The 26,385-nt window shown below is 46.0% G+C and overlaps 1 protein-coding gene across 5 annotated transcripts in view; it reads right to left on the bottom strand.

Annotated features, from left to right (window-relative positions):
• Positions 1–23,674: 23,674 nt before the first annotated feature.
• Positions 23,675–26,385, bottom strand: part of LOC119966456 (protein adenylyltransferase SelO-like) — a 101,928-nt gene continuing 99,217 nt past the window's right edge. For all 5 annotated transcript variants that reach the window (XM_038798165.1, XM_038798164.1, XM_038798163.1 and 2 more), the window contains one exon: positions 23,675–24,707. In XM_038798165.1, the coding sequence (XP_038654093.1) occupies positions 24,585–24,707 (123 nt within the window). In that variant the 3' untranslated portion in view covers positions 23,675–24,584. The remainder of the gene's footprint in view (positions 24,708–26,385) is intronic.

Raw genomic sequence — 26,385 nt, forward strand, 5'->3', positions numbered from 1 at the left:
GCTGAGGAAATGTATTCAGAACTACCTGGAAGTCAACGACATGGGTGAAGATTCAGCAGCTGTGGTCTGGGAGGCATTGAAGGCGGCGGTTAGAGGGAAGCTGATCTCGATACGGGCCCACAGGGAGAAGGTAGACAGAGCAGATACGGACTGATAAAGGAGATATTGCAGGTCGACAGGAGGTATGCGGAGACCCCAGAGGCAGGGCTTTTAAGGGAACAACGGAGTCTACAGGCGGAGTTTGGCTTGTTAACTACAGGGAGGGTGGTAGAGCAGCTGAGAAAGGCGAAGGGGGTGATCTATGAGCATGGAGAGAAGGCCAGCAGAATGCTTGCACAGCAGCTTAGAAAGAGGGAGGCAGCCAGGGAGATAGGGTAAGTAAAGGATGGGGACGGGAGCCTGGTTGGAAACTCAGCAGGGATGAATAAGGATAAGATAGAGGATGGTCTCTGGGTGGACGCGTTGAGTAGAGTCAATGCGTCAACAACGTATGCCAGGCTCACCCTGATACCTGGTAATTCACCGGGCTCACATGAGAGTGGCTCGGATGAGCAGGTTTGTTGGGGTAGAAGATAGGTGCGCAAGGTGTGTGAGAAGGCCAGCGAAAAGGTTATAAGAGATAGGGTTTATAATCATCTTGAAAAGAACAAGTTGATTAGCGATAGTCAACACGGTTTTGTGAAGGGTAGGTCATGCCTCACAAACCTTATTGAGTTTTTTGAGAAGGTGACCAAACAGGTGGATCCGGGTAAAGTGGTTGATGTGGTGTATATGGATTTCAGTAAGGCGTTTGATAAGGTTCCCCACGGTAGGCTATTGCAGAAAATACGGAAGTATGGGATTGAAGGTGATTTAGCGGTTTGGATCAGTAATTGGCTAGCTGAAAGAAGACAGAGGGTGGTGGTTGATGGCAAATTTTCATCCTGGAGTTCAGTTACTAGTGGTGTACCACAAGGATCTGTTTTGGGGCCACTGCTGTTTGTCATTTTTATAAATGACCTGGAAGAGGGTGTAGAAGGATGGGTTAGTAAATTTGCAGATGACACGAAGGTCGGTGGAGTTGTGGATAGTGCTGAAGGATGTTATAGGATACAGAGGGACATAGATAAGCTGCAGAGCTGGGCTGAGAGGTGGCAGATGGAGTTTAATGCGGAAAAGTGTGAGGTGGTTCACTTTGGAAGGAGTAACAGGAATGCAGAGTACTGGGCTAATGGCAATATTCTTGGTAGTGTAGATGAACAGAGAGATCTCGGCATCCAGGTACATAAATCCCTGAAAGTTGCCACCCAGGTTAATAGGGCTGTTAAGAAGGCATATGGTGTGCTAGCCTTTATAAGCAGGGGGATTGAATTTCGGAGCCAAAAGGTCATGCTGCAGCTGTACATAACTCTGGTCGGCCACACCTGGAGTACTGCGTGCAGTTCTGGTCACCACATTATAGGAAGGATGTGGAAGCTTTGGAAAGGGTTCAGAGGAGATTTACTAGGATGTAGCCTGGTATGGAGGGAAGGTCTTACGAGGAAAGGCTCAGGGACTTGAGGTTGTTTTCGTTAGAGAGGAGAAGGCTGAGAGGTGACTTAATAGAGACATATAAGATAGTCAGAGGGTTAGATAGGGTGGACAGTGAGAGTCTTTTTCCTCGGATGGTGATGACCAACACGAGGGGACATAGCTTTAAATTGAGGGGTGATAGATATAGGACAGATGTCAGAGGCAGTTTCTTTACTCAGAGAGTAGTAGGGGTGTGGAACGCCTTGCCTGCAACAGTAGTAGACTCGCCAACTTTAAGGGCATTTAAGTGGTCACTGGATAGACATATGGATGAAAATGGAATAGTGTAGGTCAGATAGGCTTCAGATGGTTTCACAGGTCGGCGCAACATCGAGGGCCGAAGGGCCCGTACTGCGCTGTAGTGTTCTATGTTCTATGTTCTAACTATGTCCACATGTTCTCGACATGCTCAAAGCTTAGGGTAATCTGGCAGGAGTTTGCAGATGTCATGTCCAAGGTGTTAAAAGCAAGGGTGGCACCGAGTCCAGAGGTGGCGATTTTTGGAGTGTCGGCAGATCCGGGAATCCAGGAGGAAAGAGTGGCAGACGTTCTGGCCTTTGCTTCCCTGGTAGCCCGGAGACGGATACTATTAGCTTGGAGGGACTCAAAGCCCCTGAAGTCAGAGACCTGGCTATCTGACATGGCTTGCCGTCTCTGTTTCGAGAAAATCAAGTTCGCCTTGAGAGGGTCAATGTTAATGTTCGCCTGAGGTGGCAGCCATTCGTCGACTTCTTTGCGGAAAATTAACCGTCAGCAGAAGGTGGGGGGGAGGGGAGGGGGGGGGGGGGAGGCAGGGGGTGGGGGTTAGCCTAGTTTAGAGTAGGGGGTTAGTAAAGGTGGGACCTGCAAGGGAGGAAGATGGCTTTTGCACTCTGATTATAAATTCATGTACATTGTTTATTTTGTTGTTGTTGTAAAACCATAAATACCTCAATAAAATGATTATTAAAAAAAAGACAGAAATAGATAGGTTCTTGATTAATAAGGGGACCAGGGGTTATAGAGAGAAGGCAGGAGAATGGGGATGAGAAAATATCAGCCATGAATGAATGGCGGAGCAGACTCAATGGGCCCAATGTCTTATGGTCTTATGATCTTTGCCTGTGAGCAAAGATGGCTACTCATCTTCTCGGCTCCTCATGGAAGCCCTTCCATCAGGTATACTTTTTAAAAAGGAGTACTAATCGGTGCCAGCGTGAGCATTTGTTGGGGAGGCCAATGAATGACAGGGAGCCATTGGATGACAGGTGTCTCTCGTTAATTGTATGGAAATGGGGCTTAAGCAATGACAATTGGTTTCTCGGCACGCTACAGCAAGATTCCGATTTTGCCTATGGGAGCAGGCCGGTTGCATCGCAAACTGTTTGCCGCCTGGCGCTGTTCCCGTTTTGGCCTCTCTGCTATTCATCGGCCTCGCTACGCTTGAGTGTGAGTGTAACGAGGCCGGAAGATCTCGCGCAGTATTTTTTTACCATGTGTGGGGAAGCGAGGCCAACTGTAATCTTTCAGTGATGTCCAATCTGCTCAGTTGGACAGATCAGGAATGAAACTTTGGCCCCTCCCGATCCGCATCACTTCATAGCCGCAACGCATTGACGCACTGATGTACAATGCAAAACCTGTTGCCCACTTTCTAATGAATAGACTGCCCATGCCGAATAGCTGACCTTATAGCTTTTTATGTGCTTGTGTAGAATGGACTGATTGTAATGCTTGAAACAGAAAAATAACATTCTCCTGCTCAAAGTATGCTTTTTTCTACTACAGGAGTGCTACTTTTGTGAAGGTTTCTTTTTGACAGCCTAAATCTTTTGTTCATAAGCAGAAAAAAATATGCTTTTTCATCATTTCAAAAAACCCTGACAAAACCACAGGGAAGGCGTTTATTTCCTGTTCACAAAGTCTAAGCGCACGCCTATACTTCCTGCACCGATGTTTACTTTGATAATACAGATCCTAGTTATACATATTCATATGCCTGACTTTGCTCATGCAGCTGTACATTTTGTAATTTTAACTGTTAACTTATAAACAACTGACATGTTTGCATGTTTATTGTATTAAAATTCAGGTATGCAGAAAATGAGTGCTCATTTTTCTTTTCAAATCAGCTTTAGCTCTTCCACCTACCTTAAAGTCCAATTATCCAGTCACATACTGACAAACAATTTTTTAAACTGCGCACCTGAAGTCTTTGCTGTTTGACCAGGATATCAGCTCAACCACAAGGGCACTGTCTGTGCGGAGTCTGCCTGGGTTTCCTCCGGGTGCTCCGGTTTCGTTCCACACTCCAAAGATGTGCAGGTTAGGTGGATTGGCCATGCTAAATTTCCCTTAGTGTCCAAAAAGGTTAGGAGGGGTTATTGGATTATGGGGTTAGGGTGGAAGTGAGGGCTTAAGTGGGTCGGTGCAAACTCGATGGGCCGGATGGCCTACTGCTGCACTGTACATTCTATGTATTTATTTCAAAAGCATTCTTTTCAAAAGCATTCAAAAATATTTGAGTGAATGAACTCAAGGGCAGCACGGTAGCATAGTGGTTAGCATAAATGCTTCACAGCTCCAGGGTCCCAGGTTCGATTCCCGGCTGGGTCACTGTCTGTGCGGAGTCTGCACGTCCTCCCCGTGTGTGCGTGGGTTTCCTCCGGGTGCTCCGGTTTCCTCCCACAATCCAAAGATGTGCGGGTTAGGTGGATTGGCCATGCTAAATTGCCCGTAGTGCCCTTAAAAGTAAGGTTAAGGGGGGGGTTGTTGGATTACGGGTATAGGGTGGATACGTGGGTTTGAGTAGGGTGATCATTGCTTGGCACAACATTGAGGGCCGAAGGGCCTGTTCTGTGCTGTACTGTTCTATGTAACTGTTTTGGTGCGCTAACTGGGTTTATAAATACATTGGTGCTCTCAAAAGACCTATTTGCCCATTACTTCAATGCCTCACAGATATGGGGCAGGATTCTCTGTCTCCGGACGCCTGTTTTGCGTTCCCCAGTGGGATGGAGAATTGGATGAAGGTGAAAAATCGGGCACCAATGTGAATGTGATGCTCCGACCCTCCTGCTGATGGCGTGAATGAAGTTGACGATGCGAGCCTGCGGGCGGATGTAAATAAATGCCCAGTACCCTAAGCCATGTTGGTAGAGACGATCTGCGGGCCATCCTCCCCCAATAGTCCACTGCCTGCCCACGCCTCCTCTAGCAGACCCCACAACCCCCTCACAGGGATGCCTATAATAGGCGGACCCCCCCCCCTCAGTATTAGGGAGATCCCCCAGGGAGCCCTGTAATAGGAGGATCACCCACAGGGACTCCTGTAATAGGAAGACCCACCACACGGACCACTATAATAGGGGCACCCCCGGCGTCCTCTGTAATAGGGAGATGCCTCCCTGGGACCCGTGTAATTGGGGGACCCCCAGGGACCCCTTTACGAAGGGAGCCGCCCAAGGACATTATTACATGGCACCTCTCACTGGCACATTGTTCCAATGGCCCCAGCTCACTGGCACATTGTTTCCCTGGACCCAGCTCACTGGCACATTGTTTCCATGGCCCCCTCACTGGCACATTGATTCCCTAGCCCCAGCTCACTGGCACATTGATTCCCTGGCCCCAGCTCACTGGCACATTGTTTCCCTGGCCCCAGCTCACTGGCACATTGATTCCTAGCCCCAGCTTACTGGCACATTGATTCCCTGGCCCCAGCTCACTGGCACATTGTTTCCATGGCCCCAGCTCACTGGCACATTGATTCCCTGGCCCCAGCTCACTGGCACATTGTTTCCATGGCCCCAGCTCACTGGCACATTGATTCCCTGGCCCCAGCTCACTGGCACATTGATTCCCTGGCCCCAGCTCACTGGCACATTGTTTCCATGGCCCCAGATCACTGGGACATTGTTTCCATGGCCCCAGCTCACTGGCACATTGTTTCCATGGCCCCAGCTCACTGGCACATTGTTTCCATGGCCCCAGCTCACTGGCACATTGTTCTCCATGGCCCCAGCTCACTGGCACATTGTTTCCATGGCCCCAGCTCACTGGCACATTGTTTCCATGGCCCCAGCTCACTGGCACATTGTTTCTCTGGCCCCAGCTCACTGGGACATTGTTTCCATGGCCCCAGCTCACTGGCACATTGTTTCCATGGCCCCAGCTCACTGGCACATTGTTTCCATGGCCCCAGCTCACTGGCACATTGTTTCCATGGCCCCAGCTCACTGGCACATTGTTTCCATGGCCCCAGCTCACTGGCACATTGTTTTCTCATGGCCCCAGCTCACTGGACATTGTTTCCATGGCCCCAGCTCACTGGGACATTGTTTCCATGGCCCCAGCTCACTGGCACATTGTTTCCCTGGCCCCAGCTCACTGGCACATTGTTTCTCTGGCCCCAGCTCACTGGCACATTGTTTCTCTGGCCCCAGCTCACTGGGACATTGTTTCCCTGGCCCCAGCTCACTGGGACATTGTTTCCATGGCCCCAGCTCACTGGCACATTGATTCCATGGCCCCAGCTCACTGGCACATTGATTCCCTGGCCCCAGCTCACTGGGACATTGTTTCCATGGCCCCAGCTCACTGGCACATTGATTCCCTGGCCCCAGCTCACTGGGACATTGTTTCCATGGCCCAGCTCACTGGCACATTGTTCTCATGGCCCCAGCTCACTGACACATTGTTTCCCTGGCCCCAGCTCACTGGCACATTGATTCCCTGGCCCCAGCTCACTGGCACATTGTTTCCCTGGCCCCAGCTCACTGGCACATTGTTTCCATGGCCCCAGCTCACTGGCACATTGTTTCCATGGCCCCAGCTCACTGGGACATTGTCTCCATGGCCCCAGCTCACTGGCACATTGTTTCCCTGGCCCCAGCTCACTGGGACATTGTCTCCATGGCCCAGCTCACTGGCACATTGTTTCCATGGCCCCAGCTCACTGGCACATTGTTTCCATGGCCCCAGCTCACTGGGACATTGTTTCCATGGCCCCAGCTCACTGGCACATTGTTTCCATGGCCCCAGCTCACTGGGACATTGTTTCCATGGCCCCAGCTCACTGGCACATTGTTTCTCTGGCCCCAGCTCACTGGGACATTGTTTCCCTGGCCCCAGCTCACTGGGACATTGTTTCCATGGCCCCAGCTCACTGGGACATTGTTTCCATGGCCCCAGCTCACTGGCACATTGTTTCCTGGCCCCAGCTCACTGGGACATTGTTTCTCATGGCCCCAGCTCACTGGCACATTGTTTCCATGGCCCCAGCTCACTGGCACATTGTTTCCATGGCCCCAGCTCACTGGCACATTGTTTCCATGGCCCCAGCTCACTGGGACATTGTTTCCTGGCCCCAGCTCACTGGCACATTGTTTCTCTGGCCCCAGCTCACTGGCACATTGTCTCCATGGCCCCAGCTCACTGGCACATTGTCTCCATGGCCCCAGCTCACTGGCACATTGTTTCCATGGCCCCAGCTCACTGGCACATTGATTCCATGGCCCCAGCTCACTGGCACATTGTTTCTCTGGCCCCAGCTCACTGGGCATTGTTTCCATGGCCCCAGCTCACTGGGACATTGTTTTCAATGGCCCCAGCTCACTGGACATTGTTTCCTGGCCCCAGCTCACTGGCACATTGTTTCCATGGCCCCAGCTCACTGGGACATTGTTTCCCTGGCCCCAGCTCACTGGCACATTGTTTCCCTGGCCCCAGCTCACTGGGACATTGTTTCCATGGCCCCAGCTCACTGGGACATTGTTTCCATGGCCCCAGCTCACTGACACATTGATTCCATGGCCCCAGCTCACTGGCACATTGTTTCTCTGGCCCCAGCTCACTGGCACATTGTTTCTCTGGCCCCAGCTCACTGGGACATTGTTGCTCATGGCCCCAGCTCACTGGCACATTGATTCCATGGCCCCAGCTCACTGGCACATTGTTTCCATGGCCCCAGCTCACTGGGACATTGTTTCCATGGCCCCAGCTCACTGGGCACATTGTTTCCATGGCCCCAGCTCACTGGGACATTGTTTCTCATGGCCCCAGCTCACTGGCACATTGTTTCCATGGCCCCAGCTCACTGGGACATTGTTTCTCTGGCCCCAGCTCACTGGCACATTGTCTCCATGGCCCCAGCTCACTGGGACATTGTTTCCATGGCCCCAGCTCACTGGACATTGTTTCCCTGGCCCCAGCTCACTGGCACATTGTTTCTCATGGCCCCAGCTCACTGGGACATTGTTTCCATGGCCCCAGCTCACTGGCACATTGTTTCTCTGGCCCCAGCTCACTGGGACATTGTTTCTCATGGCCCCAGCTCACTGGCACATTGATTCCATGGCCCCAGCTCACTGGCACATTGTCTCCATGGCCCCAGCTCACTGGCACATTGTTTCCATGGCCCCAGCTCACTGGCACATTGTTTCCATGGCCCCAGCTCACTGGCACATTGTCTCCATGGCCCCAGCTCACTGGGCACATTGTCTCCATGGCCCCAGCTCACTGGCACATTGTCTCCATGGCCCCAGCTCACTGGCACATTGTTTCCATGGCCCCAGCTCACTGGCACATTGTTTCTCTGGCCCCAGCTCACTGGGACATTGTTTCCATGGCCCCAGCTCACTGGGACATTGTTTCCCTGGCCCCAGCTCACTGGCACATTGTTTCCATGGCCCCAGCTCACTGGCACATTGTTTCCATGGCCCCAGCTCACTGGCACATTGTTCTCCTGGCCCCAGCTCACTGGGACATTGTTTCTCATGGCCCCAGCTCACTGGCACATTGTTTCCTGGCCCCAGCTCACTGGCACATTGTTTCCATGGCCCCAGCTCACTGGGACATTGTTTCCATGGCCCCAGCTCACTGGCACATTGATTCCATGGCCCCAGCTCACTGGCACATTGTTTCTCTGGCCCAGCTCACTGGCACATTGTTTCTCTGGCCCCAGCTCACTGGCACATTGTTTCTCTGGCCCCAGCTCACTGGCACATTGTTTCCATGGCCCCAGCTCACTGGCACATTGATTCCCTGGCCCCAGCTCACTGGGACATTGTTTCTCTGGCCCCAGCTCACTGGGACATTGTTTCCATGGCCCCAGCTCACTGGCACATTGTTTCTCTGGCCCCAGCTCACTGGGACATTGTTTCCCTGGCCCCAGCTCACTGGCACATTGTTTCCTTGGTCCCACCACTCGTGTTCATGCTCTTCCAATCACAGATTGTCTCACACCCGCATTTGCTGTTAATAGGCTACAGCAGGGGAGAATCAGCTTGTGATTGGAGCGGCTTCCCCTTGAAAAATCCTCCATCGCAACTGTTCGGTTTGATTGGCATTTTCAAATTCGGCTTCAGCGGCCGCAAAGAAGGGTTTCGCGGATCGGGCTCGTTGGTTGTACTTTGGACAATGTAACAATATGTGTATTGTAAGGAATACAAAGGGTTAACAATGTGAAGTTGTTAGCAGCAGCAAATGGAGATAAGGACCAGTCATATAAATATCATGTGACTCCTGGGATTCTGGGAGAAGGCGTTTAGGCATGAGATAGATTAGTTGCATAGTGTATAGTTCTGTAACATGAGATATCGTGTAGTTTTATTTAATAATTTATTCCTTGTTGACTGTTTAGAATCTTTAATTTAGTAGTGTAAATAAATCAGCTTTGTTCAATCAATCAGCTTGATGTTCTTTGTTAACACTATGTTCCCAAGGCATCCTGATAGACCCAACGGAGAACATCACAGACAACCCTGCACTACTTCCTCTCATTATCCCAGATCCACCTGGCTTTGCTGAATGAATTATTTGCACAGTGAAATCCCTTATTCTCAAATGTAGCCAGATAAAGCAACATCTACACATTGCAATGCTACATCTAAGAGTGACACCTTTAAGTGCAATTATTTCGTCACCAACAGAACTCACATTTGACAAACAAGTTGATACCAATTTGATAAGATATATAACATTATGACAATGCTATAGATAAAAGATGGCAGCATTACAGGATCAATTGATTTTTCCATGCAATTTGACTTATAGCACACCAAAAGTTGAGGGAAGAACATAACATATTAAAAACCAAAATAACAGGAACTGCAAGCCTGCACTGACTTTTTCTGTTGCTAGCACATTTCACAGGCAGCAGTGGGGAACTTGCTGCATCAATATTTGTATCAAATTGTCTAGGGCAGGGGTGGGCAAACTTTTCCGTGCAAGGGCCACATTCAGAAATTCACAATTCACAAAGGGCCGCATAGTATATTAAGTAAAATAATTACTTCACCCGGTTATGATTCTGGGCGCCTCATATAGAACATAGAACAGTACAGCACAGAACAGGCCCTTTGGCCCTCGACGTTGTGCCGAGCAATGATCACCCTACTCAAGTCAACGTATCCACCCTATACCAGTAAGTAACCCAACAGCCACCCTCCATTAACCTTAAAAAAAATTTAAAAAAAAAAAAAAATTAAAAAAAAAAAAAAATTTTTTTTTTTTTTTAATGACTTGGTGGGCCGCAGAAATACCTTTGGCGGGCCGCATGCGGCCCGCGGGCCGTAGTTTGCCCACCCCTGGTCTAGGGTAACTGCTGCTGTTGTCAGTAGGTAGGTTAATTACATCTGTTTCCTGTTTACAAAGGTCATGATTATCTAACGAGTGTAGCACACTGCGCACTCACATACATTTTGTGATTTAGAAAACCACGCCATTCAATTAAAAGTTTATGCGGCCCTAATTATTTTGGAAACAACTAAAATATAATTATTGTAGAAAAAGTGAAATATAAATGTTGACTATCTGCATCGCCCACAGTAAGTAGACTCCCAAAACCTCGATATTCGAGCATACAAATTAGGGGCAGGAGTAGGCCACTCGGCTCCTCGAGCCTACCCTACCATTCAACAAGATCATGGCTGAGCTGATTATAACCTCAACTCCACACTCCCAATAACCTTTCATCCCCTTATCAAGAATCTATCTGGCTCTGCCTTAAAAGTATGCAAAGACTCTGCTCCCACTGCCTTTTGAGGAAGAGAGTCCCGAAGACTCATGACCCTCTGAGAAGAAATTTCTCCTCATCTTTATCTTAAATGGGTGACCCCCTTATATTTAAACAGTGACCCCTTTTCTACGTTATATTCCACCTCAAGAGCATCAATAACAAGAACCGGCCATTTTTAAAGACGCAGATGGGCAAGTCCTGTCAGAATTTGCAACTGGTAAAGCCTAATCAATTCCGAAGAAACACTTGAAGATTTTATTTGTAAGTAACAAATGGAAAATCTACAAATAATAAATATAATAAGCGCCTCTCGTACACTGTTGTCATTTACATTTATTTAACGTGAGAAAATCACTCTTGGGGCCAATGTATATACACTGGGCTCCAGTTTCACTGTTCAAATCGTCTAGATTCACTTAAGTCTTCATTCTAGTGCTGGATGTTTCGATGGTGTGGCAGAGCTTTAGTGAGGTTTTATCAATACTATGCTTTTTAGTCTCGCCAAATCTTGGTGATGTTTTGCTTCCCTTAGACAGACTTAGTCTGTCAATTTCAAACAGTTTATTCAGAACTATTTACAAAGACCTGAGATAAGCTCATGGTATTCAAGACACAAACTATGCTGCGTCTAGCTTTCTTGGAGCCTTTTGGTCATTTGATTATAGATGTCACAGTTTCATCATTACCACTCTGGCTTAATTAACGTATTTATTAATCTATTACTGTACATCTGCCCCAAGTATCATCTCAAACTGTTCCATATTACATGTTCCAACATCCATAAACCTTCTATATTTTTTACAGTTTCTATCCAACCCCAATCCTTCCACCCCTTCCAAGTCACTGTCTCCCAAGTCTTCAGTCTCCAAAAGTGTTCTCGGATCTCGTGGACATATGCAGTCATTTGTCTTTTTCTTGGAAGATAAACACTTTGGTGGAGTTGGGGAGCAGCTTCCTAGGCTGTTGGCAACTGGCCTGTGATCTCTATGATGATTGAACTGCAAGGGTTTTGAAATCCATTCAAAGAAAGACGTATTCAAGAAGGAAACTGTCAAAACATGGACGATCAAGCTCCTCTTGAATCAGAAGAGGACAAACTAACTTTCTCTCCGAAATCCTCTGCTCCCTCTTTACTCAATGAGATGAAGCATTTTCAACTTCAACAAAGAATTTCACAGCCGTGTATTCCACTGCTCAATGGACAATGGGATACTATTCAATCACTGAGATTGGAATAAACCTGGAAAACGAGAAGAGGAATGACAAACATCCTGAAGACATTGCAGGATATGAAGAAAATATGACTTTCCTACTACTCTTAGGGTACTTGCAGCTTCTTAGGTAGTGGTTACATTGCCCCAATCATTTCAGTATGGGTCAGGTTCAAGAACATATCCAGTTCTTCAGAATGCACCTCAAGAACTGAAGATGGATTAAATTCCTTTACAGGACTCTTCAGCTATACAATGTCTGTGTTTTTGCCTCCGCTTCTGCACTGAGGGATGATTGAAGTGTAAGCAAGACTTCCTGATGAGAGTCAAATGTGAGTTGCAACTTCCTTTCATGCAAACTTGTAGGCTCTACATTTTCTCAAGTAGTTTGATCCAACTTGGAATCAAGCGTTTCTTTCTCCCTGGATAGTTCACTGTGGTGATTTACAATGCACCTCATTGATGGATTCAGTGGAACAAGAATACAAACTCAACTTTTAAGCAGCTTCTTCAACTAACTCCTCAAACTGTGTTATGGACAGGTGGGGGTTAACTTAAACAGCACTAATTTCTCCTCCCACCACCCATCTGCAGAGAGTAAGGTATTTTGATTTGCTTCCCTCTTTATAAGTCCTGGCATATTTCCCAACTCCTTATTTTTTTGTGTGATCTAATTTTCTAGTAATAGCCCCACAGCAAACTGGGGATAGGATGCACTCAAGGATTTGTTTCTTTGCACACACTCAAAATGCGGGAGAGTCACAATGTCCCATCAATACTCATACAGTAAAGAGAGGGGTAGAGAAAAGAAGGATTTTCAGACTCAGAGAAAATAAATATTCGTACTGGTGGGTTCCAGAGTCCAGAATTCCCCACAGCTACTAGACTCCTCAATGACTCTACCTTGGACTGATATGTTCCCTGTAAGAACACTGTTCACGGTGCCCTATGCTGCTCTTGCTCATGTATTTGCTTTGTTTGGCACCTTGTTCCACACTGTAACCAATCAGTTTGTCGATGTACCATTTGTCAATGTACTCTGTCAATTATTCTTTTTTTGTCTACTATGTACGTACTGTGTATGTTCCCTCGGCCGCAGGAAAAATAATTTTCACTGTACTTTGGTACATGTGGCAATAAATCAAATCAAATCAAAGAATCAAAGTCCAATGAGGTATTCCTACACAGTGGTTGGTGGCTTGAAAACCAATACTCTAGAATTTATTTTTCGGGTGATATTGACTTCACAAGATGAGATAGGCGCACAGAGATGAAACAGTCTTGTAGGAGATGGTACAGAAATTCCAAAGGAAGCAGCGTAGATGGGGCCAGGTGTTCGACATGGGCAGAGCTCCTTTTCAATGAGGCCGCCAGTCAGATTGTAAACAGCAGTCTGAGCTTTTCAGTTCAGCAATGCAATATTACTGGCTGCACAAGCCTGAAGCCCATGTCACATGATTCTCACTTCCTCACACCATCTTTGACAAGGCAAGTGTATCCAATTGTTTAGGTCCCAAGATTGTCAAATGTCTCAACCATTAAGAATTAATAGAAAGGTTGCAGGGCCCTTTGTCCCAGCAGATGAGTAGACTCCTGTTGGCCAGCTTGGGTTATGAAATATCTTTGTAGGCGGCACGGTGATGCAGTTCTTATCACTTCTGCCTCACGGTGCCGAGGCCCCGGGTTCGATCCCGGTCCCGAGTCACTGTTCCTGTGGAATTTGCACATTCTCCCCTTGTCTATGTGGGTCTCACCCCCACAACCCAAAAGATGTGCAGGGTAAGTTGATTTGCCATGCTAAATTGCACCTTAATTGGAAAAATGTAAAATATTTATATATATATTTTAAAAAACGAAATGTCTTTGTCCAGCACTCTTTGACTTTGGCCTGTGCAGCCCACAAGGGGGCGCTGGAGTCTTCCCAGAGATAACAAAGTGCAATGAATGTAGGAAATTGTTACATATTATATTTCATATTTGTTGCAGTAATATTATTAAAAACCCAGGAAGTATGTCTGCTAAAGCTGTGATTACGTTGTCGCAAAAAATAGGGAATCATTGGTTTTAACCATTTACTTGTTTATGGATAGATGGCTAATGGAGCATTGTTTTGATTTTGGAGGATCCCTGGGGGATGGTGCTTAGTCCTGGATAAACAGGTCTTGTGACATCTTTGTGGGAGGAGACCAAAGAAAGACCAAGGAGACAGGTATGTTTGTAGTTTTTCAGTCTGCCATAGGATTTCAGTCTGACAAGACAAGGCTTCAGGTGGCTCCTGAAAGGTTTCTTTCCAAAGTCTTTGCACAGGGAAAAGCATTTAAACCTGAAAAATAAAAAAAACATTTAAGAACTGTAAAGCTGTTACTTTGTTGCTGATATGATTGATTCCGTGTTTAAATTAAAGTTTGCTTTCACATAAAATATACCTATTGGTCAGCATTCTGACTTCCACAGTTTTACAAATTGCAAATTACTGGGTTTCACGTCCGGAATCCCAAGAGTTTCCCCATACTGCCAGGTCACTTTTTTTGTTCAGGCGACACAGACAGACCTAGATTCAGCCATTTAAAAAAATCATTTAGAAATAGCCATGATGATATTTATATATCATTTTATAAAATAGACAATGTGAGGTCTTATTTCCCGCACAAAAGTCAAAAGAGACTTCATCTAGATTGGCAGTGGAGTTAAGAAGTATATTGAGATCTAAGACCTTGTCTTCTAGCAGATCACCTGCTTTTGGAATGGCCTCCTGACATGAACTTTGTCAGGAAAGAGTAAACCAAATCTAAAAGCTCCTTTAGCAGATGAAAAAAAAAATGAAAATTGCTTATTGTCACGAGTAGGCTTCAATGAAGTTACTGTGAAAAGCCTCTAGTCGCCACATTCCGGGTCCTGTCCGGGGAGGCTGGTACGGGAATCGAACTGTGCTGCTGGCCTGCTTGGTCTGCTTTAAAAGCCAGCGATTTAGCTGAGTGAGCTAAACCAGCCCCTGTCTTTTTCCAGTCACTGTCTTTTTCTGTGCCTCTATTCCCATGCCCTCTGGCCCATCTGTGAAAAGTGAGAGATCTGCAATATCCTACTTGGTGCAGTAGATGGTGCTTCGATAAAAGAATGTGTGCTGAAGGAACATCATGTACTGCTGCTGAATCAAAGTCTGTTGATTCTTCAACCAACTTTGGAAATTCCTCCTTGAATGATGCTTAGCTGCCCGTACAGGGACCTTGTTAAACTTCTCGATAAGGCCAAGTCTTAAACACGCTGACCTGTTGAGCAGAGAAATTAGCTGATTTTGTAACATATAGAGTTTTTTAAATGTATTTTTCTTCTTGGCAAAGGGTGGCGGCGATCTGGCCCTACACTGGGAGATTTGTGCCTCCAGGCCCTTGTAGCTTTAAATCAGATGGTTGAAGTTTGACTTCTTGAAACCAATTTGGAAGCTAGCAAGGTCTGTCCTATAAGACAGAGACTTATGCACCAGTGTCATGTTTAAACACCGTTCTGCAATCTTAAATTTCCAATTGCATAGGCCAGAGATGTCCGACCAGTCCTGCCACAGAGAAAGTATTCAGCTCCCCCTACTGGGCAGTCTTCACAGTGACATTGTCTGTGAAAAGTCTTACACCAGGTTAAAGCTTCACCTGAGGAAGGAGCAGTGCTCCGAAAGCTAGTGTTTGAAACAAACATGTTGGACTTTAACCTGGTGTTGTAAGACTTCTTACTGTGCTCACCCCAGTCCAACGCCGGCATCTTCACATCATTGTCTGTGAAGGTGCTGTATCTACCCCACCTGACTATAGATGGAAAAGTTTTCTGCCACCCCTTGCTGGTTTTGGCAGTTTTTTTTTTTCAGGAACTTTTTGAAGAGAAGGGCTCCTGACTTTGGGCCTATATACTGAACCAACCCCTCCTGAGCCTTGATGTGGCTTCAAATTACAACCCGATTTTGGAATCTCAACTCAGCCTTCCTGTTGGTCTATTCAGCCTACTCTCGAGCCAGATCTGCTTTTGACTGTAACAACACAGACAGCAAGTCATCAAGGATGCCAACTACAATGTGGTGTATCATTGTGAAGTCAATTTTCTTCTTTTGTGGTCACCATTTGTGGATTACTAATCTGGGGCCGCCGTTTGCAAGGCTGTGGCCCTTAGTACTGCCACCATGTTTCGATGTCGTAGCTGAGCTTTAATAAGGTTTTACCAATACCATGCTTTCTAGTCTTATCGAACCTTTGCTTCCCTTTGACAGACTTGAAATAGTTGGTATAGTTTAACTTCAAACAATTTATCAAGAACTATTTACAAAGACCTCGACGTAAGCACATGGTATTCAAGACAGACTATTCTGTGCCCAGCTCTCTTGGAGACTGTTATCTGACAACTAATGTCACAGTTGCATCATTAATATCATCATAGTCTCATTAATATTAACCCATTATTCTACATTGGGCAGTGCTGGAGGATTAATTGGCCCCTTTAAATGCTTTCTTACATATATCAAAATGAATAAATGTATCTGGAAAACCTGAAACTGTCAGAAATATTGAACAACTCGTGGTTAAAGCATTAGTCGGTTGAAAGGAACTTATCAGTCAATTTAAAGAGAAGCAGCTGGAGGGGAGGAAGCGAGAATAATAAACGTCTGTTACAGATGACAAACTCCAGAAGCACTTCATCAACCATGGAATACCAGAAACTGTTGGAAAAACTCAGAACATCACGACTCACAATTGATTAATTTTGCCAGACAATTCATTCTGTCTTCTGCCTGGAATGCCATGTTCTGAAGAAAAGCACCCAGAATTAGGGAACAGTGGAATACCATATCTCTTCTTTAAACACTGGATGCTTTTTGGATGACATTTATAAATTGGAATGTTTTGGGTCACATTATTTTTGTACGCAAGTGGGCAACCATATTTAAAACTAATGCATTATATATTCCCACGTGCACCACTTGAGAGTGAATCTTCACTCCCAAAAAACTGGTGGCTTGAGTTTGTGTCAGAGATCAAAATGCAAACAATCTGAACAAAGAACCAAACTTTCCTGGGCCCTGTAATTCTTGTCAGATAGTTGAATAAAATACTTTGAAATTCTGGGATGACTAGGAATTAAAGGAACACTTGACAGAAGAAAAAAAACAATGAATTCTCAGTGTTCTAAGATTATCAATTACATTTACCAGTAAGAGGAAGAAATGTGTAAGTACAAGATAGCAGCAGTTGCACATGTAATATCATTACATTAGTGCACGTTGCAGCAAGCAGCATATGACTGGTGTACCATTTCTGCACATCACCATAGTTTATATTTTCTAATTTGGAATGAGTTGGCAAAGTACAGACAGACCCAAACCCAGTATAATCATGCTATTGATATCTGCGTGGCGTTATCATCCCTGTAGTCACAGACTGATATCTTTTAAAAAGAGATTAATTTCCCAGAAGCCGGCGGAAATCGGCGAAGAACAGCATTTCACATCATACATCCTTTACTATGACAAACAACCCAAAATTGACATTTCTGATGGGTGCACTGAGGAACGGCAGCACCTGGTGTGCTACTGGTTGCACTTGACCACGTCCATCCTGTTGATGAGTCAGCTGGGGTCTGAGGATTCCCACGAGGGTAGCCTAGGGAGGCACCCAAACGACTGGTGGCTCTCTGCAGATTTTCAGTAGGCAGTCAGGGGATTGCGCAGACTGGGGCCTGTAACCTGTACACAATGGCTGTCTTGCAGACTGTAGCAATGATGGTCCATGCTCCGCCACCCCAATCCTGGGGGGGACACCCTGAGCCCACGGCCCGTATCTGAGCCCCCGGCTCTGGCAGACAGCTCCCAGCCAGTGGCACAACTGTCAGCACACTATTGCGAATTTGGAAACTTTTCTTACCTCCTCTCTCTCCCTCAGCAGCCACAGTGCCTGGTCCCAATTTTAAATATAGTCATGTAGCGAACCGTGCCCATGTCACTTCCATCTGGCTGGGGCACAGCTTCGAGGAGGCCCGAAAAATACTGGGCCACACCCGATAATGATATGTTAACGCATGCAAATGCCGGTTTTGCATGCCGACACGGATGCAGGGCATTGAGCGCATTGTCACCACCAACGGGCCCCCAGAGCATGGCGGTCAGGTCGATGCTCAGTCCCAACCTCAAGTTTCGGTGGACGCCATTTCTCCGGCCGATCGCAATCTGCGTTTATGCGTCATGGGTTGGAGAATCCACCCTGTAATGTCACAGCACTGGAGGACAGGGTGCACTCTAGCTTGAAATAAAATAACTAATTTTGATGATATGGGGCGGGATTGTCCGACCCCCCCCGCCAGGTCGAAGAATCGCTGGGGGCCGGCGTCAATCCCGCCCCCACCATGTCCTCAATTCTCCGGCACCAGAGATTCAGCGGGGGCGGGAATCGCACCGCACCTGTCGGCGGGCCCCCCCGGCGATTCTCCGGCCCGCGATGGGCCGAAGTCCCGCCGCTGTCATGCCGGTCCGGTCGGCGTGAATCAAACCACCTACCTTACCGGCAGGACCAGGAGGCACGGGTGGGCTCCGGGGTCCTGGGGGGGTCGCGGGGCGATCTGGCCCCGGGGGCTGCCCCCATGGTGGCCTGGCCCGTGATCGGGGCCCACTGATCGACGGGCGGACCTGTGCCGTGGGGGCACTCTTTTCCTTCCGCCTTCGCCATAGTCTTCACGATGGCGGAGGCAGAAGTGACCCCCTCCCCTGCGCATGCGCAGGGATGATGTCACCAGCCGCTGACGCTCCGGCGCATGCACGGACTTCTGCCGGCCGGCGTGGCACCAAAGGCCGTTCCCACCGACCAGCGGGGCGCCAACCACTCCGGTGCAGGCAAGCCCCTCAATGTTAGGGCTTGGACCCTAAAGGTGCGGAGACTTCCGCACCTTTGGGGCGGCCCGGCGCCGGAGTGGTTCACGTTACTCCATCCCGCCGGGACTCCCCGCCCCGCCGGGTAGGGGAGAATCTCGCCAATAGTTCTGAAATGGAACAAATAATGCTTGTCATTTGTGATTATAAATATTATGATGGTGGGGAGGATTTAAACTAACTTCGCAAGGATATGGGAACCAGAACATAATACTCGAGAGGAATACCAAGGTGCACCAAATGTTGGGAGAGACAGCACTAGATAAGGAAATAGTGGGTTCAGCATATGAGGAAAAGTAGTAATGCCTAAATCAGGTTTACTGTACACATTTGTGAATACTGTGGTGTATAAATAAGATAAATGAGTTGCAGTTACATATAGCCATAATATGAAAATATGATGTTGTATGTTTTGGTAATGTATAATTTTTAAGTTGAATATATATATATTTGTATGTTAAGAAAGGTAAAATGGTTTCAGTTTCATTTAAGTAGTTTGTGAGCCTTGGTGGCTGGCAGTCTGGATAGACTCCTGCCTAAAAGGTAATGGCCGTGATTCTCCGTTGCTGGCCCGCCCCACTGCCCCTGCTAGCGAGGACGGAGAATTTGGCGCTCAGCCAAATCTCCCATTCACTGCAGTGGGACCGGAGAATCCCGCTGCCATGAACGGATGGAGAAACCGCCCAATATCTTTTGGGTTTGTTTGTACATATACATTTTAATGAGGTTTTACAACCCCAGAAGGTAAAGCGGTGGGTTGCAAATGGGTTCAACGTTTAGTGATTCTGAAAAATAAAATTAACTTTTGCTGAGCGACAGTGATAAAGTGACAGTGGAAAGACAATGGGCGCGATTCTCCGCAAATGCGGAGAGTCGTAAAGGCTGCCGTGAAACTGGCCGTGTTTCACGGCAGCCTCTGCGCCCCCTCCCAGGACCCGATTCTCCCCCCCGGTCGGGGCTAGCAGCGCGGCCCCGCGAAGCACGGCATCGCAGGCTTAGCGACCGTCGCTAAGCCCGCGCACCAAGGGTCACGGCGGCTGACACTCACGATGCGTCAGCCGCGCATGCGCGGATTGGACGGCTCCAACCCGCGCATGCGCAGATGATGTCATCATGCTTATGCATCAAACCCGCGCATGCGCGGGCCGTCATGCCCCGCGGACTTATCCTGTGGGGCGGCGGAGGAACAAAGAGTGCGCGGGTTTCAGACTCGCTGCCCGCGATCGGTGCCCACCGATCGTGGGCACATGCCACCCTTGGCACGGCCGTGGTGTGGCCGTGCCAATCGGTGCCATGGTTGTCGGGAACGGCACTTTGCGGCCGTTTTCACGAACAGTGAGAGCAGGTGTGTTTGTGAAAACGGCCGTAAAGGCCTGGGAACTCGGCCCATCGGCTAGGGGAGAATCGCTGTTTGCCGTAAAAAAACGGCGAGCAGCGATTCGTGTCGTGGGGCGGCCGTGGGGGGGGGGGGGGGGGGGGGGCAGCGAATTACGCAGATTCACCATGCACTGGGTGAGGAAATTTCTTCTCAGTTCCGATCTCCAGATAGAGCTTGACACAGGAGATTCAGACCAATGTAATTATGGCCTCCGACCACCAGATGGAGCCCCCGTCTCCCTGAGATATTACTGGAACTTTAAACCTGAGAATTTTACTGCGTCTTCTGTTTGCCTGATCTCAGTTCAGAAACACCGGCTGTATTATAAAGTGTGTTCTCAGATTGGGCTGTTCCCAGCCACTCAGACAGAGGATTAAAGAATCACAGACTTGATGAGAATTGGCTTACAATCTCCCACTCCAGAAGTTTCCCTCCACAGTTCTGACTGCTGTCTGTCTTTTAAACAGGAGTGCCTACCAAGGCTAGCAGCCGTTTAATTTGCCTGGCAGAGAAAGCAGCTGAGAGAGAGGGTCTTCCAACTGCTTCCAGGATATCTTCACAGAACTGAGGGCAAAATGGAACTCATCACATGACCTGCCTTTCTTCCAGAAGATTATGAATGGTTTTGAGCAGAAATCTCAGTGTTGTAGCCGCTAGCAAGAAGACTGTAGATCAAAGTCAGCAGGACAGGGGTTATGAAGGAAACACAGAAGAGACAAAGGGTTGACAACAGTATCCAAACAACTGGTTTCTAGACAGTGGTCTCTGTAATAACCTGCACGGAGCACACAGGGCAAGCTTGATTGTTTTGCCTGTGTAGCTCCAAGAATATGAGCTCCTCGCTAACTATGGGGCTATTACCATGGGTATATAAGGTTGGCCAGATAGGACCCAATGGATAGAGAGGACCCGGTAAAGTCTGACCGGGCCCCTTTGTATACAGTATGTTATAAATAAATGTCTTCTTAATGTTACTCGTCTGACTCCTTTTCACCTTTATTAAAGTCTCTTTATTGGGAGTCTGTGCAGGTTTCCTTTAATAGGGGGTCTGTGAGGGAGTTCCTTTCATTAGAGGGCATCTGTGGGGGGCCTCCCTTTATTTAGGGGGTTTATGTGGGTTGTTCCTTTGGTATGGGGGTCTCTATGGGAGGTTCCTTTAGTTAAGGGGTCTCTGTGGGGAAGTCCTTCAGTTAGGGGGTCTCTGGTGGGGTTCCCCTATTGAGGTGGTCTCTGGGGAAGATCCGTCTCTTCAGGGTGTCTCTGGGGAGGGGGGTATCCCTATTCAGAGGGTCTCTGGGGGGGCGGGGGGCACCCTCAAACATGTGGCAAGGGGGGGGGGACACACAGAAATCTCTTTCTCTTTTTCATCTTCATTAAGCTTGCTAAAGATTGTATCAGATAACCTGATCTCACTTGTCTCATCCTGTACTAGCAACTCTTCCCTCTCATTTTATCTTATGAGCCTGTGAACTCATTGTTACACAATCAGGAAAAAACCCTCAGATGGTCTATTTGCAATTTGTCTGAAGCTGGGTTTTCTATCGGCTGTTCAACCACTGTAAGCATCACCACTATCTGTAATCCTGCTATATCATTCCCCAGAATGAAGTGAATCATTGCAATAGGCAATATTTCTACCATTCCTACAACCAGTTCTCCTGTCTTCAAGCTACTCCTTAAGTTTATTTTTAACTAAGGGATTTGGCTTGTTTCACCATGAATACTGCTGACCAGAACCTCTTCCTTAAATATCACTCTGGACAACAAATATCTTTATTCCACAACATTAGGCATTGACTTAGGCACCTGTATCTCTTAAAATTTTAATATATTTTCCCATTCTGATCTGTCCACATGGAAATACTTTACCGTCACACACAAAATGCTTGAACACATCAGCCACCTGCTGGCCCCTGTACCATCTGTGTGCACATTTTTATTCCTATTGTTTATTCTTCTCCTCGGTGTATAAATGCTACCTGCTTCTGTTCGCCAGCCTCTGATTTCATATTTCTTGTTTTAAGATTAAAAAATTTTTTTTTAGAGTACCCAATCCATTTTTTTCCAATTAAGGGGCAATTTAGCATGGCCAGGCCACCTACCCTACACATCTTTTGGGTTGTGGGGGCAAAACCTACGCAAACACGGGGAGAATGTGCAAATTCCACACGGACAGTGACCCAGAGCCGAGATCGAACCTGGGACCTTGCGCCGTGAGGCAGCAGTGCTAAGCACTGCGTTACCGTGCTGCCCTAAGATTTATAATTTCAACTGACTTTCTGTTTAATTCCCAGCATACTGATTTGGTGTGGCCAATTTGTAACATTGAAAGCATGTAACCGTCCTCATTTCTCTTATCCCCTCAGCACTATCTTTTATTTTGAGGTAAAGTCTTCTTGGAAGTTTCAACCACTCCCTCTCTTGTTTGACTATCTTTTTTCACGCCTTCCCATTTTCTATCTTTCCCAAATTCAAAAGTGTCAAAAGAAAGATTTTAATCTATGAACTAACTCATAATTAAGAGCATGCTCCGCTGCATGTCTTGCAGTTTTAACTCTTTGCTTCTCCATATGAATCCTTATCATTGTAGGTAACAAGAATTTAAATTCTTCCAAGGGATTCAAAGGTTTCTTCCATTTTTAAGGCTCTCATCCACTTATCAAAATTACTTTGTTTAACCCTTTCAAATTGAATATAAGTCCATCTAGACTGTTTTCTTATATTTCAAAACTTTTGTCTGTAAGCCCCCAATATTACTCAATAAACATTGAGTATAGCTCTCTTCACCATCTCCAATTCCCCAGATCTTTCTTCTAACAAAGATGCATAGACTTCACAAATCTTATCTACAAGTTTACTTTGTAACAGCAATGTGCAAAGGCATTTAATCTGTTTAGCTATTTTCTCAAAGGCGTTAAAAAAAATATGTTGCCATCATTTTCATCATATTTTGGAATTGCCTGTACAATTTTAACCATCTCCACACTCGGTTCATATCTAGAAATACTTTCTTTCTCAACCTGCTCTGGTGTCCTGGGTGCAATTCGCTGCATTTTAATGTTTTCTCTCTCCTTTTCTGACTGTTATTGTTAATTTTCCAATTCCCTTTGAAAAGCTTTCTCTTCCTCACTTTTCTAATTTCTTAATTTCTATTTCTTTGTAATTAAATTTTAGCTAATTTAATTTCCTCATTTCTCTAAGTATTGGGTCTGTCTGACACCACTTGTATATTTAAATGGCTGCTATGGTTTCAATACTTCAGCTTTCTTAGCTTCTGTAGATTCAAATTTATCTGCTAATTAAATCAATTTAGCTTTAGGTAGACTTTTCAAATGTGCTATGGCTATATTGTCTACTTCCAAAATAAGCCTGGGCTAGAACAAGAGCCATCTTTGCAGTCTCCTTATTGCAAACACGTATTCACTTGCTTTAAAAAGTCACAAATCCTCTACACCAAAAAGGAATTATGTTTTTTTTTAAATTTCAGACCAACCCCCAATTTTGTTAAGAAACCTGCTGATGTTACCTACTTCCTTGACTCAAAACCCCGAAGGGTAGATTGAAACACTGGTTCTTAGTGGTGTATATTTGTTTGGAATACTGTGAGGAACAATGTGCAATCCAGTGAGGAACCAGTCCAGTCATTGTGCAAACAATTAATAAAGCATATTTATTAATGTAAAAGAAAACAAAACAAAACACACGACAAAATATACACTATGATACTTAAGTATATGAATAAATAAACACACCATTGTTGTCTGAAGTTATCTCTTGTTCCCAAAATATACCACGTTCTACGAAATCACTGAGATACCCCTTTTCCCAAGCAACATCCAATTTTAGGAACTCTATAGGTCAAATCCAGTTAAGAGTTACCACACAATACTGCGTAGATGACCAAGTCTGGGAAAATGTTCCCTCCTGGTACAGTGAAGGTACGAACTGAGTGTTTTAGAGGAGAATATTTGCACTCTAAATGTTAGATGAAACAAGCCTTAGTGGTTCGAATCATCAATTTATCTCACCTGTCTGACCATTGGATGGGGAACTAACCTTCTTCCCCAAATGAGGGTGCGAGCAGTCATACCGTCATACCGTTGCTTTGATATTCCCCTCTGTGGATTCAGCTGTCTACATCTCTCAAATACCTTGCCTTTAGGAGTTATCATTTGTAAAGCCCCACTGATCTCCAGTAAGCACTGTTTCTGATATGGCCATTTGCACCTTAATGTCTTTAGACGCTTGCTAATCTTGTTGCTGGAAAAATCATTATTCCTCTAGCTGCCTGCTAGTCTTTTCCTTGTCTGTTATTTTGTTTTCATCTCAAGTTTACTGTTAACTTTGTTAATTTCCCACATTTCTAATAACGATTTAGTTATGAGCAAAATTTTTAAATTAATTAACTTTATCGACAGTATTTTATTTATCAACTCTTCACACATGAAAAATCTGCCCAGAATGGGAATATAGAATTACTTGGCTGAACCATTCAAACCAATAGGCTGGTCTGCTAACAATTTCTGGTCCTGATACAATTTGCTTTCATCATTAGGAGGAACAACTGACACGAAGCTCTCTCGCCCATGGAGGAGGGTGTGAAGAATATCCTGCTTCTTCTGCTTCTGTCTGCTTGTTAAAAGGATAGCATAAAATTTTCTGCAGAAGGTGGACCTATTATTAAGGCAAAGTAAAGAAACAATTTGTCATGTGTGGCATTGATATTTTAACTTGTATAGTTAACTTTTCTGTGGACATTATATTAATATAAAATATTGTCCAGTTATAGAACATACAGTGCAGAAGGAGTCCATTCGGCCCATCAAGTCTGCACCGACCCACTTTAAGCCCTCATTTCCACCCCATCCCTGTAACCCAATAACCCCTCCTTTTTGGACAAGAAGGGCAATTTAGTGTGATCAATCCACCTAACCTGCACGTCTTTGGACTGTGGGAGGAAACCGGAGGAAACCCACCCAGACACGGGGAGAACGTGCTGACTCCGAACAGACAGTGACCCAGCGGGGAACCGACCCTGGGACCCTTGCGCTGTGAAGCCACAGTGCTAACCACTGTGCTACCTGTTATTCCCTGACAAGTCATGCTTCACAATTTTAACAAACATGAATTTTCAATTCCTAATTTTTCATTAAATTAGGAGTGTGAAAATGGGAATTTGGTTTTCTCAATTAATATTCAAAATTTACCTTTTGAGAGAAATACCTAAAAGTTGATAATAATAACAGATGTGCAAGGACAGCTCTTACACCCATCTATATGGTTCCCTTTGATCCCAGCTCAATGTGTACACCACTGATCCCTGCCCATTTTTCAGGCTCAGCCAATTTAGAAAAGCTGAACATCCTCCCAGAATTCCAACAGAGAATGTGGAAGGACAGCTGGGGAGGGGTAGTGGATGGAGTAGAGGACAAAACATCATGCAGTTACATGATATGAAGTCCTGCACGACTTAAAGGGTAAACAAACCAGGTCAATGAAGCAGGAGACTATAATTGGCAAAAGGCAAGAACAAGAAGAGAACAAATTGCTCTGTGCAGCGTAACATGATCTGGAATACAGTGCCAAAAGGCTGCTGGAAAAAAATCATTGATAACGTTCAAAAGCGGATTGCATACATTCATGAAAAGTGGTTTAATGGGCATCACAGTGGCACAGTGGTTAGCACTGCTGCCTCACGGCGATGAGGTCCCAAGTTCGATCCCGGCTCTGGGTCACTGTCTGTGTGGCGTTTGCACATTCTCCCTCTTCTTTGCGTGGGTTTCACCCCCACAACCCAAAGATGTACACGGTAGGTGGATTGGCCACATTAAATTGCCCCTTAATTGGAAAAAATGAATTGGGTGCTTTAAATTTATAAATTAAAAAAGAAAAGAGAAAAGTGGTTTAAAAAATTTGCAGAACAAGGAGAAATAGCAGAAATGAGAGACTAATTTTACAGGCCTAATAATGAGTGTCTGCTAGTGGTGTAGTAGGAAGGTATTCAAATGACGCTCTGTCTCTTAAGTTAGTCTTCTAGCTAGTACTCTGAGATACATGTACAGGTAGATTCAGAGGCCATCAGGTTGCTCAAGAAACAGCAATAGAAAAGCAGATTACAAACTTGCTTTTCTGAGGATTGGACAACTGGAAGGAAAGATCATTACAAGCCGAAGTGCCCCATACCAAATATGCTGCCAGACACTTCACCATTCAGATTGGATATGGGCTAGGAATAGTTAGAAGAGTGCAAATTTGCACACAAAATCTTTGGACAAATTTTGAATTTACGCTGGGATTTGAGATTTCACATGTTTGAAAGTAGATGCTTGAAGAATTGAGAAAAGCAATTGCT

Source organism: Scyliorhinus canicula, chromosome 5 (genome assembly GCF_902713615.1).
Source record: "Scyliorhinus canicula chromosome 5, sScyCan1.1, whole genome shotgun sequence".
Lineage (NCBI taxonomy): Eukaryota > Metazoa > Chordata > Chondrichthyes > Carcharhiniformes > Scyliorhinidae > Scyliorhinus > Scyliorhinus canicula.